Source organism: Stenella coeruleoalba, assembly GCF_951394435.1.
Source record: "Stenella coeruleoalba genome assembly, chromosome: 6".
Classification (NCBI taxonomy): domain Eukaryota; kingdom Metazoa; phylum Chordata; class Mammalia; order Artiodactyla; family Delphinidae; genus Stenella; species Stenella coeruleoalba.
Genome location: NC_137151.1, coordinates 71,288,058 through 71,304,946, shown reverse-complemented (window position 1 = coordinate 71,304,946; position 16,889 = coordinate 71,288,058). Strand labels below are relative to the sequence as shown.

Below are 16,889 nucleotides of genomic sequence, written 5' to 3'. Positions count from 1 at the left end.
GTGTATTATTTGATAGCTCATTTTCTCCACCAGTAGTTCTGATAAAAACCAAAAGAAGAATTTGTTGTCCACAAAGGGAAGTTAGTGAGTTTTACTGTGAAGTAAGGGAGTATATTTCCATTCTCGTACTTTTTACACTTTGAAAATTATATATGCTTTAAAAAAATATACCATTTAAGAAAATTTACTAATTTTCTTCAGAATTTTAGTCATTATCTCTGCAACTCCTTCTCTTGTGTTCTCAGTTTTCTTTCCCTATACTTTTTTTCCTAAATCATCTCTCTCAGCTTGCCACTGTTTCAGGGGGCTTGCAATGGGGAAATATTATGGGACTTTTCTACTGTTGAAGGATCATTTAGGGTTGTGAGCTGTATGTTTAACCTCTTTTCTCATCTCCCTTCCCTTGATAAGGACAATACCCAGTGTCTTTTTTTTAGTGCTTAGATAGTTGTCCAAGTAACATGTAGGAATCTGGTACTGGTTATTTTGGTATTTTCATATCATAAAAATAAATCATCACCATGTAAAAACATGTAGGGGCTTCACTGGTGGCGCAATGGTTAAGAACCCGCCTGCCAATGCAGGGGACATGGGTTGGAGCCCTGGTCCAGGAAGCTCCCACATGCCAAGGAGCAACTAAGCCTGTGCGCCACAACTACTGAGCCTGCACTCTAGAACCCATGAGCCACAACTGCTGAGTCCATGCACCACAACTACTGAAGCCCCTGTGCCTAGAGCCTGTGCTCCACAGCAAGAGGAGCCACTGCAATGAGAAGCCCGCGCACCACAACAAAGAGTAACCCCCACTCACCGCAACTAGAGAAAGCCCGCGTGCAGCAACGAAGACCCAATGCAGCCAAAAATAAATAAACAAACAAACAACCCCCAAAACATGTACAAGTTATCTATTGCTATATAACAAGTTGCCCCAGAGCTTAGTAGCTTAAAACAACAAATGTTTATGCTCTCTCACAGTTCTTCAGGGACAGAATATGGGAGCAGCTTAGCTGATGGTTCTGGCCCAGGGTCTTTTTTCATATGTAAATTGCAGTTAAGCTATTGGCTGCGCCTATAGTCATCTCAAGGCTTACCTAAGGCTGGAGAATTTACTTCTAAGCTCACACATGCAGTTGTTGGCAGGCATCAGCTCCTCACTGGCTGTTTGCCAGAGACCTCGGTTCCTCACCAAATGGGCTTTTCTATGGAGTTCCCTGAATGTCCTCATGTCATAGCAGCTTCTCTCAGAGCGAGTAATCCAAGAGAGAGAAAGAAAGCAAGCGGAAGAAGAGGCCTGAGATGGAAACTGCATATTTTTATAACCTAATCTTGAAGTGACATGCTATTGGTCACACAGACCAACACTGGTGAGAGAGAACTACATAAAGTTATGAATACCAGGAGACAGGGTTCACTGGTGATGACCCTGCAGGCTAATTCCTAAGAATGGCAATGATATATTTCAGAGTGAAGAACTAATTTTCATACCTATTATCTGAATTTGCATTTAGATACAATGTATTTCTTTTATAAAATGATGGATAATGTTTGTATTCTTATTCGGCCATGCTCTATGGAGAAGGGATTTTTGTTTTATTTACATTGAATTTAAGAGATGACCTGGACAAGTTTGTGATTAGGATCATTCTTTGATTTTCTTTTAATTCTTTTAGTATCATTTGATGACTTACTAATGCAAGACCTAAAGAATTACCTTCATAAAATCTTTGAAAGGCAATGTTTAGCTAAATTTACTTATCAGTTATTTACTTGATGGTAAGATTTTATTTTTTCTCCAGATAGCTTATCCTATTTAGTAGAGAGGATCCCTCTAATATTAATAACAGGGAAAGGGCTTCCCTGGTGGCGCAGTGGTTGAGAGTCCGCCTGCCGATGCAGGGGACACGGGTTCGTGCCCCGGTCCGGGAAGATCCCACATGCTGCGGAGCGGCTGGGCCTGTGAGCCATGGCGGCTGAGCCTGCGTGTCCGGAGCCTGTGCTTTGCAACGGGAGAGGCCACAACAGTGAGAGGCCCACGTACCGCAAAAAAAATAAATAAATAACAGGGAAGGAGTAGCAACTTACATTTGTATAATGGTTTGGATTTGTAAAACATGTTTTTCCCTAACGTATGGGAATAGATAAAGTTTTAGAGTTGATGCTTACCTAGTAAGAAGGAATTTTTTAATTTGTTCTTAATCTTTTGGAGGATTCATAGAGTCCTTTGAGAATGATGAGGGTAATGGTGTCTCCAGAGAAATGCACTTATGCACACAAAGGCAATTTCACAATTTGGAGGGACCCTCAGGAGGTCCATGGATTTTAGATTGAGAACTCCTCCTTTGAAAGCACAGGTAAACTTCTGGTGGATTCTGAAAGAAAGGAGTGCTTTTTGCTTTTCAAAATACAAAGGGATACAATGTCCCTAACTCTAATTGGAAATGTGTGTTTGTTTTCATTTTATGTGGCTTCTAATTCATGTATCCTAATGATGGTTTTTGTTTTTGAATTTTGCTTGTTCTATAGCATCTGGAGCATAAGAACGGTGCTTATTTTCTTCTTTTCCAAGAGAACAGAAAGAAATAGTAAGTTTAACTTTTGAAGTTTTTATAAATACATTAAAAAACCCATCTTATGGTGCATCAGTTTGTAATTGAATAACAGGTTGTGAAATGGTATATTGAAATGACAACGTGGTAAATATTGAAGAGCTGTTTACTGTAAAGTATAAGAAAGGTTATGAATGATCAAACTGGTTCTGTTTTTCAGTTGTGTTATTTCTGTCTTGTCCATTTAGAATTTTTTTTTTACACAATACATAAAACAATTCATTTCTTTAAATGAAGAGAAATTATATTTATTAAATTATCTTTATAGAAAACATGTTATGGAATAAAATATAGTTAAACATCTTTTGATTTATTCTATTAATTGCATCATTCTCTTCAGGCTCACAGCCCCTAGGCTTTTGTTTTTATTGTATGTAAATACAATATGTATGTAAATTATGACAATTTTCCTGTATTCTGTGTATGTGCAGATTTTAAAGACATTCAGGTCTTAAAACTATGAGTTATAATTAACCCAAGATATGCAAATTTCATTTTAAATGAACTTTACATGTGATTTTTTTTTCTTGTTTTAACTTTTCATTATAGAATATTTCAAGCATATACAAAAGTAGACTGAATAGTATAATGAACACTCGTATTACCTATCACACAACCTAAACAATCATCAACTCCTGGTCAATCTTATTTAATTTTTACCCCCACCCACTTCTCCATCTCTGTTATTTTGAAGTATATCCCAGATATATCTATCCATAATATACTTAAAAAATGTGTAAACAATGTACATTATTATACTTAAAAAAGAATTCTTAAAATTATAAAATATTAAATATAAAAATAATAAATTTCCAGTTATCTTACAAATGTCATTTGCTTTAAAAAATATTTTGTTTGTTTGACTCAGGATCCAAATAAGGTTCACACAGATACATGACTTTCAAACTGCCCTCCTCATGTATAACTTATCTTTGACCCAGTTAAGGTTCTGTGATCTAGACCAATGACCATCCCTTTTAGACACCCTTGACTCCTCTGCCTCTCTTTCCCATTCTGCTTGTCTGGCAAACCATACCTTGTTTAAATACAGTTATATGCTTAATCTGTGACTGTACTTAGTCTATATCTGCATCAGGAAAACTAAATTTGTTAGAGGAAAATCATACAACATGCTGACTAGAAAATCATACAACATACAACATGCTGTACATGCTGTACATTTGCATGTACATACAAATGTATGTACTCAACACTGCTACACAACCCTATTATAGTTCCCTAGTAAATTTACTTTTTTCTCTTTGAGAGTATTATTTGACACTGTATTTCTCCTCAAATCACTAATACCCACCACCATACCAAAACCCCAAAACCAAAACCAAACCAAACCAAAATAAAGCCAACCAACCAAATAAAAATTCAGAAGCCACAAATAAACAAAACTTCACAAAATCTACCGGGCCACTCTGACCTGATAGTCTCACTTCATGAAGAAAATAGATGTAAACAGGTGAGCGCTATCTCCACCACCAAAAACATAGAGTTTGCCCCATCTGTTACTCAGTATGCTGTCATCCATCATGGTAATTTGGAAGACCGACCGACCTTCATCCCATCTCTGGCTAAGCCTTTCATTTATGCTCTGGATTCTAGATACTCTGACCATTTCATGAACTTTGCTCTTATAGTTATCCCTACCTGCATCTCTTTTGCATTATCTGTATTGTATTGTATTGTATTATTTGTATTGGCTTGTCCCTATTTGGCATATAATCCTGTCTCAATACAATCATCTGGGGGAAAAATCCCATCCTGACTCCGTATTCCCTTTAATTTACAATGCATTTCTCCCTCCCCTTCAAAGTTCTCTCATTTTTACCTCCAAAATTATCTTGAATATGACCACTTATAACTTTCTTTACTACTACTACAATTCTAATTCAGGTCATCTAATTCATCATCATCTGTTGCTGGCACTATTACAGTGGTTTCCTAACTAGTCTATTTTTAAGGTATAAATCAGATCTTGTATCTCTCCTACTTAAATTCTTCTAGTGGCTTCCCATTGCAACCAGAGTAAAATCTGACCTTAACCCCAACTTTCTGGCTTATGTCTATTTCTCTAACTTCATCTCTTTCCACTCTCCTTTTTTCACCTTTGCTCCAGCCACACTAGCCATCTTTTTGTCCTACAAATAAGGTTAAGTCCTCTGAACCTCAGTTTGCTAGTTTATAAACTAGAAACAAATATTTGTTTTGGCAAGACTGTTATGAGTTTTAACTGATAATATTATGTGTGAAAGCATATAAAAATTGTAAAGTGTTACATACATGTGGGCTGATGGTACTGATTTTTCTTTTCCAATTCCTATTATTTTTTATTTTTCTTGCCTTTAAAATTTTACTTGCCTTGTTTAATGGGTTAGGACCCAGTATAATATTGAGTTGAAGTGGGAATAGCAGGTATCTTTGTCTAGCACCTGATTTTGGTGCAAAAGCTTTTAATTTTTACCATTAAGTATGATGTTTGCTGTGGTTTTAAAAAATATTGATACTTTTAATCAGATTAGAGAAATTAAGCTTATGGCATTGTTTCCGGTGATATTTAGTAATATAGTAGATGCCGGGAAGACAGGAAGAAGTTTAAAACAAATATGATCTTGGACCTCATGGAACGAACAAAATAGTGAAAAATATGAGAAAATTTATTTTAAAAGAGCCCTTGGAAACACTTCTCTAAGGAAAATGTGTGAATATTTTGACTTGCAAGTAGGCACATTAGGACATGCTTATTATATAAAGGAGTTTTTTTGCTTTAAATTTTTATTTTACAGATCCTTTCATTTAAAAAAATTGTACGAATTCATTTGCATAGGTATTGCATGTAGATAAAATAGACTTCATAAGAGATTGTCTTGCAGTTTTACACTTCTTTTTAGCATAAAGTTAGGTACCATATGTATATATATTTATGTGTGTGTGTGTGTATATATATATATTTTTTAAGTCTGAAGCTACTGATCATGTCTTGCTTTTTGTTCTCTGTTAGTTGTATTTCCTTTGTTTTACAAGTTGGACCTAGTATAGATTCAAGTAAGAATTGGCAAACTACAGCCTGTGAGCTAAGTCCTGCGCACCACCTTGTACATCTCATGAGCTAACTAACAATGGTTTTTACATTTTTAAATTATTGAAAAAATTCAAAGAGTAATATTTTGTGACATGTTAAATTTGAATGAAGTTCACATTTCTGTTTTATTGGAACACAGCCACGTCCATTCATTTATATGTTATCTGTAGCTGCTTTCATTCAATAATGGCGGAATTGAGTAGTTGTGACAGACTGTATGGTGCTCTCAACATTTCAGCCTATTGTAGGATGCACAACAAATCACAGCGACACTGTTATAACTTGTAATAATTGCTGTATTGTGACTTTTATTTATTATTACCAGTGTACACTCATTATGTAAAAACAAGAAGAGAAAATTGGACTTTGAATGTTGCACTTTTTTTTTTTTTTTAACGGTACACGGGCCTCTCGCGTTGCGGAGCACAGGCTCCGGATGCGCAGGCTCAGCGGCCATGGCTCATGGGCCCAGCCGCTCCGCAGCATGTGGGATCTTCCCGGACCGGGGCACGAACCTGTGTCCCCTGCATCGGCAGGCGGACTCTCAACTACTGTGCCACCAGGGAAGCCCTGAATGTTGCACTTTTAAGGCACAATGGATTGTGGACTATTTTATTATCAAAACACAAAGCATTGTGCTTATTATGCAATGCCATTATAAATGTACTAAAAGAATACAAATATACATTGACTATCATGCTAAGTACTCATCATGATACTCCCAATGCACAGAAAAGCAATGTTAGAAAAATTAGAACTTTTTTTTTTTTTTTGCGGTATGCGGACCTCTCACTGTTGTGGCCTCTCCTGCTGTGGCGCACAGGCTCCGGATGCGCAGGCTCAGTGGCCATGGCTCACGGGCCCAGCCGCTCCGCGGCATGTGGGATCCTCCCGGGCCGGGGCACGAACCCGTGTCCCCTGCATCGTCAGGCGGACTCCCAACCACTGCGCCACCAGGGAAGGCCCTAGAAAATTTTAAATGGAATATCTCATCATAGCAGAATTTCTTCATAAAAATAAAAAGTGAAAATGGAACTTCAAAGTAAATTTCTGAGTGGCTTATCTGTGAAGCAAAGAAAGCTATTTACCAATGGTGAGTTAATTAAATTGTGTAATTGCAGCAGCTGAAAAAATGTGTTTAGAGAAAATACTTGCTTGGCTAGTAGCCTTTTTAGCAAGAACAATTGCTTGAAGAATTAAGAACACTGGAAGCAACATAATTAACTTAAAAACAAGATCATTTAAAAAAAATTATTTCAAGTGATTGTCATTGGCTCTTTTTTTTTGTTTTTTGGCCATGCTGCGAGGCTTGCAGGATCTTAGTTCCCTGACCAGGGCTTGAACACGGGCCACCACAGTGAAAGTGCTCGAGTCCTAACCACTGGAGTGCCAGGGAATTCCCTGTCATTGACTCTTGATGAGTTGACAGATGTTACTGATAACAGCTCAATTGTAATTTATTTCAGAAGTCAGTACTGAACTTGAAATGACTGAAGAATTAGCCTCTGTGAACAGTCTGTGTAGAACACTCTGGGAGAGAATATTTTTAAAGAAGTTGAAAAAACACTAATTTAGTACAACCTGAAGTGGAATCTACTGAGATGTATTTACAACTATTGGTGGTAAAAATATGTGTGAAGCAGAAAGAGGCTTAGTGGATTAATTTACAAAGCTCATGAAACTGTAAGGTGTTTAAATTCTGTGGTTATCCACTGTGTTGTTCAACAGCAATGGACTTAATCATCATCAATTATGTGAACTTTTATCAGAAATACAGCAGTTGGATGGATTAGTAGTAGTAGTAAACTTTTATTGTGATGTTTTGAGCTCAGAGCCAAGACTAAAATGTTTCTGAATGAGAAGAACCACCTTCAACCATTATGAATGAACTGGCTTTGGAAATTAGATTTTGCTGCAGACTTGATAATGGTTCTTAATGAATTCAACCTAAGAGTACGAGACAAAACAGTCCTTATATGTGAAACCTATACTGCTATAAAGTGATTTAGAAAAGCAAATAACAATTTGCTTTTGATGACGAAAGGTAATTTTTTAAAAAGTGCTATGAGAAGTTAAGAAACAAGATCTCCATTCCCACCCCGATTTGCAGCAGATACACTATCTGAGCTCAAACTGCGATTCCAGCAGTGTTTTTCAGACCTCATGCAAGTACAAAGGAAATTTCCGTATTTCAAAATCCATTTAACTGGAAGTGATTAATTTGCAATGACATGATAAAAGGCAAATATCAAGAGAAGAATCTAAAGAATTTTATAAATGCCTTTCACACAATGAATATGCTCAATTAAAATCATGTGATTGTGGATTGATTTCAATATTTAGCAGCAGCTATCTGTGAAAAAAATTTTTCAAAAATAAAATGTGTGAAATCTCATTACAGATAAACTAACAGATTGACATTTGTGATCAATTTTGAGGATGGGGGACACTAATTTTGAATCTCAATTAAGTGAAATGTTATCCCCCACCTACCCCTCCAGATTCCATTCTTTTCATTCGTAGACCTATGTTACAAAAAATTGAACTCAATTATTATTATATTTGAATTATGTCAATGAAAGTTTTGTGGAAATTTGTTTACTCCTTTAAAAGTGCTCACCTAATTTTGCCTTTTGGCCCATAAAGCCTAAAATATTTACTGTCTGGCCCTTTATAGAAAAAGTTTGCTGATCTCTGCATTAAAGGTTAGATATTTGGCTTGGTCTTATCTAACTAAAGATGACTATTCTCTTTAAAGAGGTCAGCAGTTTTTTTCCCCTTTCAGTAATTAGTCTGCTAGAACACTTTGAAAAAAATATATAGTAAAATCATCTTTTCATAAGTTTGTATTTCTTTGGATTTTTACGTAAATAGTATTATTTGAATTGGGTATTCAGATGTTTGCTACTCCAGAACTTCATGAAAAGATAATTTTATTTGTAAATTTAATTAAACATTAAGAACAATTATTTGAATTCTATTTGGTAAAATGTTTAAATCAAGTTATAAGTCTTCTTTCCATCTGGAATAGTATTCTTATTTATACTAGTTCAGTATTTCTAGAGAAAAACTAGAAATCTAAAATAAATTTGTAAAGCAGATATTCACATTCATAAATTATATCCTTTGAAATGATTCTTTATGTTCCACCAATGCAACCTAACTAAACAGGCAAATCTTGGAAAAGTTTAATTTTGAAAAGTAATTAGTATCCTCTTCCTTTCCAAGTCCCTCTTCAGGTATATAATGCTATAGATTTTCAAAGGTTTCTTTATTAGTGCTCAATATCTTGAAGATCAAATAACTTAATAAAATATGTACTTCTTTATTCATAAATAAAGAGAACATTTTTATTACCAATGTATAAAAAATAATTGGTTTTAATTTTGTAAATTAATGTGGGTGGGATGTTGAAGGAGAAATAATAAAAAGTAATATTTCTGAAAACATTTAAAAAATATGTATCTTTTAAAATTTGGAAATGTGTTTTATTCTATGTAAAGTCCATTTTTCCACTCCTGAGCTTGTAATATCTAATATAAGCAAACATATAAAATATATATGGGTAAAAATTGAGATGACTTCTGTCTGTACACATCTGTGAGAAATTCTAAAATGAGACTGTTTTCTTGCAGTTGCTTAATGTATATCATTTGACATGATTTTTTTTCTTGTATCTTAAGTATCTTAATATCTGATTTAGTTTTGGTTTAAATCTTGTTTTCTAGATGAAGCATTGGATGATTTAAAATCCCAGAAGAAAAAAATAGTAAGTTAACTTTTATTTAAGTTAATTTATATAAAACTAATAAATTCAGAACTGAATAATTAATGTTTATATGTTGTAAGTAATGACTCTCCAAGGAACAAGTATGTTTTTAGATAACAGTTTAATGGTGAAGCTAAGTTATGAATATTTTTGCTAGTTAATAATGATCGACAGGAAAAAGTAGTTAGATGAACTTTTGAGAGTCTGAGTGTCTATGTCAGTTGGAAGCTGAGAAGTAAGTAAATGAATCATTTTGGAGGACTAAATGAGGCAGAGTGGTAAAAAGTGGGTATCCAGATTTATTATTAGGGCCAAAAAAAGACCAAACATCATATGTCAGTTCTCAGATTTTCTTGACATAATAAAGCGAGGAGAGAGGGAATCAAGAAGATTGGTTGTAAAAAACAAATTTAACATGCAAAAAAAAAGAAGGCCAAAGAAAACTGGGGAGAGAGAAAGAGAGTATTTTTTCTTTGGTTTCTTTTATTTTCTATCAGCCGTTCTGATCACATGGGTGTCTGTTGTGGGGCCAGTTAAATGCATCCTTCAGATGGGTTGGAAAGAGGAGGATCAAGAGAGAGAGGAAGGACTCTAGATGTTTAGAGGTTGATATGTAATAGTTTTTTTTTTTTTTTTTTTTGCGGTACGTGGTCCTCTCACTGTTGTGGTCTCTCCCATTGCGGAGCACAGGCTCCGGACGGGCAGGCTCAGCGGCCATGGCTCACAGGCCCAGCCGCTCCATGGCATGTGGGATCTTCCCGGACCGGGGCACGAACCCGTGTCCCCAGCATCGGCAGACGGACTCTCAACCACTGCGCCACCAGGGAAGCCCTGTAATAGTTTTTAATAAGTGGGTTGAACTTGGTGTTTGGCTTGAATTTACATATACTTTTTTCATGTAATTATTTTTGAAGTATAAGAATGATAATTGATAGGAGTATCATGTTATATGGAAACTTAATGAAATTTGATCAGATGCAAAATCAATTTAATGTATTTTAGTCTAACATAATGAGTAACAATTATGGATGAAACTAATAAAAATTATGAAGGTTAAAATTAATGTTAAAAATTGTTCTGTGAATTGGTAAGAAAAGACACTGGTCCTGAGGGATTTAAGTACCTGAAAAATAAAGAAACCTTAATTCTGAAAGGATTCCTTATCTTTTTTATTTGATGCCTCTTCAGTATTCTGTGAGGTATTTATCAAAATTGCATTGAGGGCTTCCCTGGTGGCGCAGTGGTTGAGAGTCTGCCTGCCCATGCAGGGGACACGGGTTCGTGCCCCGGTCCAGGAAGATCCCACATGCTGTGGAGCAGCTAGGCCTGTGAGCCATGGCCGCTGGGCCTGCGCATCCGGAGCCTGTGCTCTGCAATGGGAGAGGCCACAACAGTGAGAGGCCTGCGTACTGAAAAAAAAAAAAAAAATTGCATCGATACTTTTGATGGTCCTAAATTGAAACGTAGAAATGTTTCCATTGTATCTTATTATATTTCTGGCATTCTACACATTATGGAACAGCCAGAAATTCAAAGTGAGGAAATACTGATGGTTCTCAATAATATAGAAGTTGTGATATGATTGGTTTGGTTTGCTGATGTGATAAAAAAAAGAAGAGCTGGTAGCCAAGCCTTACTTGTTGTACCAAAATGGAGAAATATTGATTAAAGTAGAAAAGACAAGGAGGAAGACAAAAGAAAAAAGAGAGAGAAAAAAAGAAGAAAATAAAAAAATTCTAAGTGATGAGAAGCTGATTCAATGTCAGTGGCATCACATGAACAGAAAACAGAATCTTAGAGAACATATGATTGGTGAAGAACTCTCAGTAGAGTAACAGAACAGACTTAGAAAATTCTTTGACAGGACAAACCAAGCTATTTACTTCTTTAATAGCCCTTGATGGAATCACAACATAAATGCTGCTCCATCTAGGTCTGACAGTTGGGAAACTCAGTTCAAGGTTCAATAGTTTTGTATATCTAAATGGTTCACGAGACATCAATATTACAGAATATTTCAGTATGGCATTTCTCTTGCAATGTATAATTAAAGAAAAATAAGTTGGCTGCTTTAACTCATTTTGTTAATTAGGGAACACAATTTGCATTGACTTGATTGCTTCTGGTTTCAGTACTGTTGCTGTTGCTAACTAGACCCTTGCCTTTATTGCTCAAGCCCTTAACAGAGCTGCTTTGTTTCAGTTATACTTTGTTTAGAACAACAGGTGTTAAGGGTGAATTTGTAAGGAGTACAATGCTAGCTAATGATTGTACTGGTAATGAGAGGAAAAAGAAGGGACATTACTTTTGAGCAAAAGCAAAATGTAATCAAAACTGATTTTGTTCCTTGATGTTTAACTCTACATTTATAGCTTTAAAAATGCCGGCAGGAAGAATAGCCATTAGTTTAAAAGTACCCAACTCCTAACGCTTCTCTTTCACTAAAAAAATGAATGTAAATTGTATTTACTACTTGAGGTATTATTAAAGGTGGTTTCCTCAGGTATGTCTCTCTTTAATCTGGATAGATTTGTAATGTAATTTGTAATTTGTCAAAGTGTAATTTGTAACAATAAACATGAATTATCAATTAATTAAAAGGTTAAATTACTTAGAAAGGAAAATGAGTGACACCGTTTTAAATGTTTTAAAACAATGTTTTAAATCTAAGAACTTAATGTAAGTATTTACTTACTAAAATAAAGCTAGGAATTAATCTTTAGTTACCTAAAAAACCTCCCAAGTCTGGTTGTGTACATTTTGCCACTCACATTTTTTTTTTTTAACTTTTAGTTTAAAACATGTCACTATTCAATAGATAATCGCTTTGTATCCATGAGCATCCCATCAAAACAGTTCAAAATCAAAATCCATCAAAACTCGAGTCAAAATGACCTCTTTAAGTGGCTTCATGAAAATGCTGTGCTTTTTTCAGAATAGTACAAGTGTTTCTATGTGGTAATTCCTTTCTGGCATTTCTCAGGCAATTTATATTTTTCCAAGTCCTGAGGAAAATTGGTTGAGAAATTGGGAACCTGGGAAAGAATTATTATAATTCTCTGAGAATTAAAACTTAACAATCACTATAAATGTTACTGGTTCAAAAGAATCTACTAGTGTCAGTTGAAAGCAAGAGCAAGAAATGCTGGCATGCTGAGCTGTAGGTTAATGTGGACATTTTAGGCAACAGGACAGGAGCACATAGAGGAGAAGTGGCACAATCTAATTAGTCAGTCTTGCTTTTGTGGCCATAAGTCTGTTTTATGGGCCCTGTCTCTTATTAATGGTGACTTATTCTTACAAATAAACGTTAATAAGTTTATATATATAGAATACTGTATACAAAATCCTGTGAGTGATATTCCATGAAATAAATTTTGGAAGCAAAATAAGTCCTTAAATTGGCAATTTTAGCATGTGATTCTGTGTGGGGCTGTTAACCTCACTAGAAGTTTCATGTTACATTTTTATATTACCCAGTAATATCTGCTGGTGTTTTCCAGTGTTTGAATATTCACTGTAGGCTACAGATCTTTGTAAATACTTTAACAGAACAAATGCTGAGAGAGATGTTACTGTTATTGTAGAATACTCCTATATAAAGTCAGAAAATGATTTAAAGTCTGAATTAGTAAAAACAATATTGATTTCAACAGCAAAACAAAATCAGCATAAGCAGACAGTATTTTCATCATTTTAAAAATATGAGTTTAAATAATGCAACATGTACCCTAAAGCTGTGAATTGAAGATTCTTTTAATAATTTGACCAAAGTCAGTACAAAACACAAGACATTTTTCTACATCGGAATATTTGTTATGAAACAAGGATAAAGAGTATTGGATAGGGCAATTAATGCTTTGTGTGTTTTAAAATTTTATTTCAAGAGTTATAATTTAAATATTGTATAATTATCTTTCAAAATTAAAAAAATTGATGTTTATTTTGTGTTAGTGTTCCCTTTTAGTATCTTCTATGATGAAATTCTATATCAGGTAGAAATAATTTTTATATGTTCTCAAAATATATAATCTTGCCAAAATAGTGTTGATTCATAATAAATAAGCAACCATGTGTTTATTATTCTTTTTAATTTTTATTTCTTTAATTTTAATTAATTTATTTTATTTTTAAAATTTTGGCTGTGTTGGGTGTTCGTTGCTGCACGCTAGCTTTCTCTAGTTGCGGCGAGCAGGGGCTACTCTTGTGGTGCGCGGGCTTCTCATTGCGGTGGCTTCTCTTGTTGCAGAGCACAGGCTCTAGGCGCGTGGGCTTCAGTTGTTGCAGCACGCGAGCTCAGTAGTTATGGCGCACGGGCTTAGTTGCTCTGTGGCATGTGGGATCTTCCCGGACCAGGGCTCGAACCCGTGTCCCCTGCATTGGCAGGTGGGTTCTTAACCACTGCACCACTAGGGAAGTCCCTATTATTCTCTTTTTTAAATAAAAAACTTTTAAACTTTTAGTATACTCATATTACAGAAAAACAATTCACTCTGTGTTACATCATTCATTATTATTTGAAATATGTAAAATATTAGGAAGAATACAGAGTAATTTGTAATTTAGGGAATTCTGAGAATTCAATTTCTCATTCCTGAATCCTGATATTAATACGGTGGGTATTTGAAAACACTGCTTGTTTCAGATCCACTCTGAATAACTGAGGTATCATTGAAGATTATGTGTTTTTGTGTTAGGTACTGGTATAGACTCTCCTACATTATTTAAATTGCATAACAGTGCTATGAGAAAGTGTTAATGTTTCTGCTCTACAAAAGGAGAAACTGAGACTAACAGACTTGCTCAGTCTTTCTACAGCTAATTAACAATGGAGATGTACTTTGAACCCAGATCTTTTTTGATGTCATGGTTTCAAGTTTGTATTCTTCCCACTGATCAGATGTCTCCATATTTATAAAACAAATTATTCAGTTAAAATGTAGTAGGAATATATGTGTTAATTAAGCTATTACGTGAAAAAAGAATTTTTCAAAGTAAATGCAAAAGAAAAAGAGAATGGATTTGTATCTTTTGCTTTTTAAAATGTTTTTATTTAAGATACTTTACATAGACATAAACATGAATACTTGCTGAATGATATAGTAGGAATGGCAGTCGTTTAATAAAATGGCATTTCAGTTTTGACTTTTGTGTATTGTTTTAAAGATCACAGTTGTATCTAATCTTCTTTTTAAACCTACCAATAGTCTTACTCTAGAATTGTGCTGTACAAGTCAGTAGCCACTAGACCCATGTAGCTTTTAAAGTTTACATTATTTAAAGTGGAATAAAAGTAGCTACAGTTGGGTTCCTCAGTTGCACAAGCAATATTTTAAGTGATCATTTATCACATATGGCATTGTAGCTACTCTATTGTGCAGATATAAACCACTTCCATCATTACAGGTAGTTCTATTGTTACAGCACTGGTCTGGACCATCAAAAATTAATTTGTAGAGATCAGGGATTCAGTTCTTTGCTGTTTCATGTAGATTATGTTGATTTGGGGATAGATTCTATCATGCCCTCTCTCTGTCCCCATCCCAAGTTTTTCCCCAACCCTAAAGTAGTAATGTTACAAACATTTTCTTTACATCAGAAATTTAAACTTGCTTGTTTGAGAATTTATCATAATTTTGAAATAGTTAGAAAAATATTTTAGTTTCACTAAACCAAGGTTAGTAAATCATTCATCTAAGCACTTCTTAAGTGTTATATTGAGATTTTAATGAGGAATCTATTAACTATTGTGGCAGCATATTTTAAATTGTATTTTAATTTGGTAAATGTTCTCTGCTTTGCATTTTAAAATAAATGTCCTTTGGAATAAACATGACATTTAATGAATCTAAGTGGTCACTGAGAAGGAAAAGGTCCTCTTCCAAGTTTTGCAAAAGCATTTTTATTCTATATATTAACTATTTGTCATAACTATGACTGTCTTGTACTAAAGTTAAACTTTTTCTGATATTGGGCTGTAACTGCTAAAATGATACTTTACTAGTGATTACTTTTTAAATTAAACCCACATATTAAGCCATAAAGTGACTTGAGTGCATTGTAAATAAAATTCTATAATAATGAAGTGCTTTAATTACAGTCCCTAGTGTGAGCATAGAACTCAGTAAAATCTTTACTTAAATTCTTATTATGTTCAGTTTTTCCCTCTAAAGTTGTTTGAATCTAAGTAAAAAATGGGGAGCTTCAGCTTTTAAAGTCATTTGAGCAAATTCCATGAGAGAGCATGGCTGTTCTCCCAGTTAAGTGAGTTTTCACTGCATTTTGCAGCAAGCTAATTGCTTCTGCTAATAAATAATCTAAAATCGATGCTGACAGCAGTTAATTGGCACAGAGATTTTATTTTGTAAAGCTCTTGGCTAACGACCTTCTTTAAATTAATAGCATTAAGTACTAGGAGGAAATAAATCTGAGGAATTGCCTGTCATTTGCTTGTCATGTCTAATAACTTCCAATAATGATGGCTGATAGATTTTTGCACATTCCATTATTGAAGTTGGTGCATGTAATTATTCTCCTCATTATATGTAAACAATTAGCAATATTTGGTATTTCCTTGCAGTAAAGCTGTTAAATACAATTAACATATTAGAGGTTAGAAGCATTTTAAAATCTGGATTTTAATTATTTGAATGTGGAAGTCTTTCATGCTATCTGGGTATACTATGTGCTGTTTATTTTAAGCCTTGCAGTTGAATACTTTTTGAATAGGACTTATAAAAGTAAGTAGTGCATGTGTGTTTTAAAATGTGACAACTTGTGGAAATTTTTGTTTGCAGCTTGAAGAAGTCATGGAAAAAGAAACTTATAAAACAGCTAAATTAATTCTTGAAAGGTTTGATCCAGACTCAAAGAAAGCAAAGGTAAGACTGTAATATCACTACTATTTTATTTTAAATCGCACATTGTAGTAGGTCACTGTAATAACATTATTGTATTTGACAGGAGTTGGAGCCGCCATCTGCTGGAGCAACTATAACTGCAAGACCTGGACAAGGTAAATAACTTTGTAGAAACTCCTGCTGCTGTTGGAAAGATCCATATTTATCCAAGTGAGTTCAAAAGTGTGATAGAGGTGTGAAAAACTTATGTAGGATGCTTTTATGTTAATTCGTATTTGGTAATTTGGGATATGACTTAAAATAGATGGCAATAAGTTTATTTCATTTTGATTTTATAGAAATATGTTGATGAGTAAAGATGTTATTATCTTTTGCGATTAAATATATAATTATTTTAATCTTTTGAAATTTAAGTGATTTCACCAATATTTTGTAAGGTTTTTCCCCCCTTTAAATAAGTCTCCTGGAATATCTGCTATTATGAAAATTCTTACATTTTTATGATTTATTTTTTGAGGAATTTAATGAAGATTTTTGTCAAACTTGAGTTCCTTCTAAAGTAA

General features: G+C 34.3%; 1 protein-coding gene across 3 annotated transcripts in view; it reads left to right on the top strand.

The window, feature by feature from the left end:
* Positions 1-16,889, top strand: part of LNPK (lunapark, ER junction formation factor) — a 95,849-nt gene that overhangs the window by 19,431 nt on the left and 59,529 nt on the right. For all 3 annotated transcript variants that reach the window (XR_013828628.1, XR_013828629.1, XM_079923667.1), the window contains exons 5-8: positions 2,524-2,582; positions 9,426-9,466; positions 16,264-16,347; positions 16,430-16,481. Coding sequence is in view for 1 of the 3 variants with exons in the window: in XM_079923667.1 (XP_079779793.1) it covers positions 2,524-2,582; positions 9,426-9,466; positions 16,264-16,347; positions 16,430-16,481 (236 nt within the window). In the remaining 2 variants the exon portion in view is untranslated. The remainder of the gene's footprint in view (positions 1-2,523; positions 2,583-9,425; positions 9,467-16,263; positions 16,348-16,429; positions 16,482-16,889) is intronic.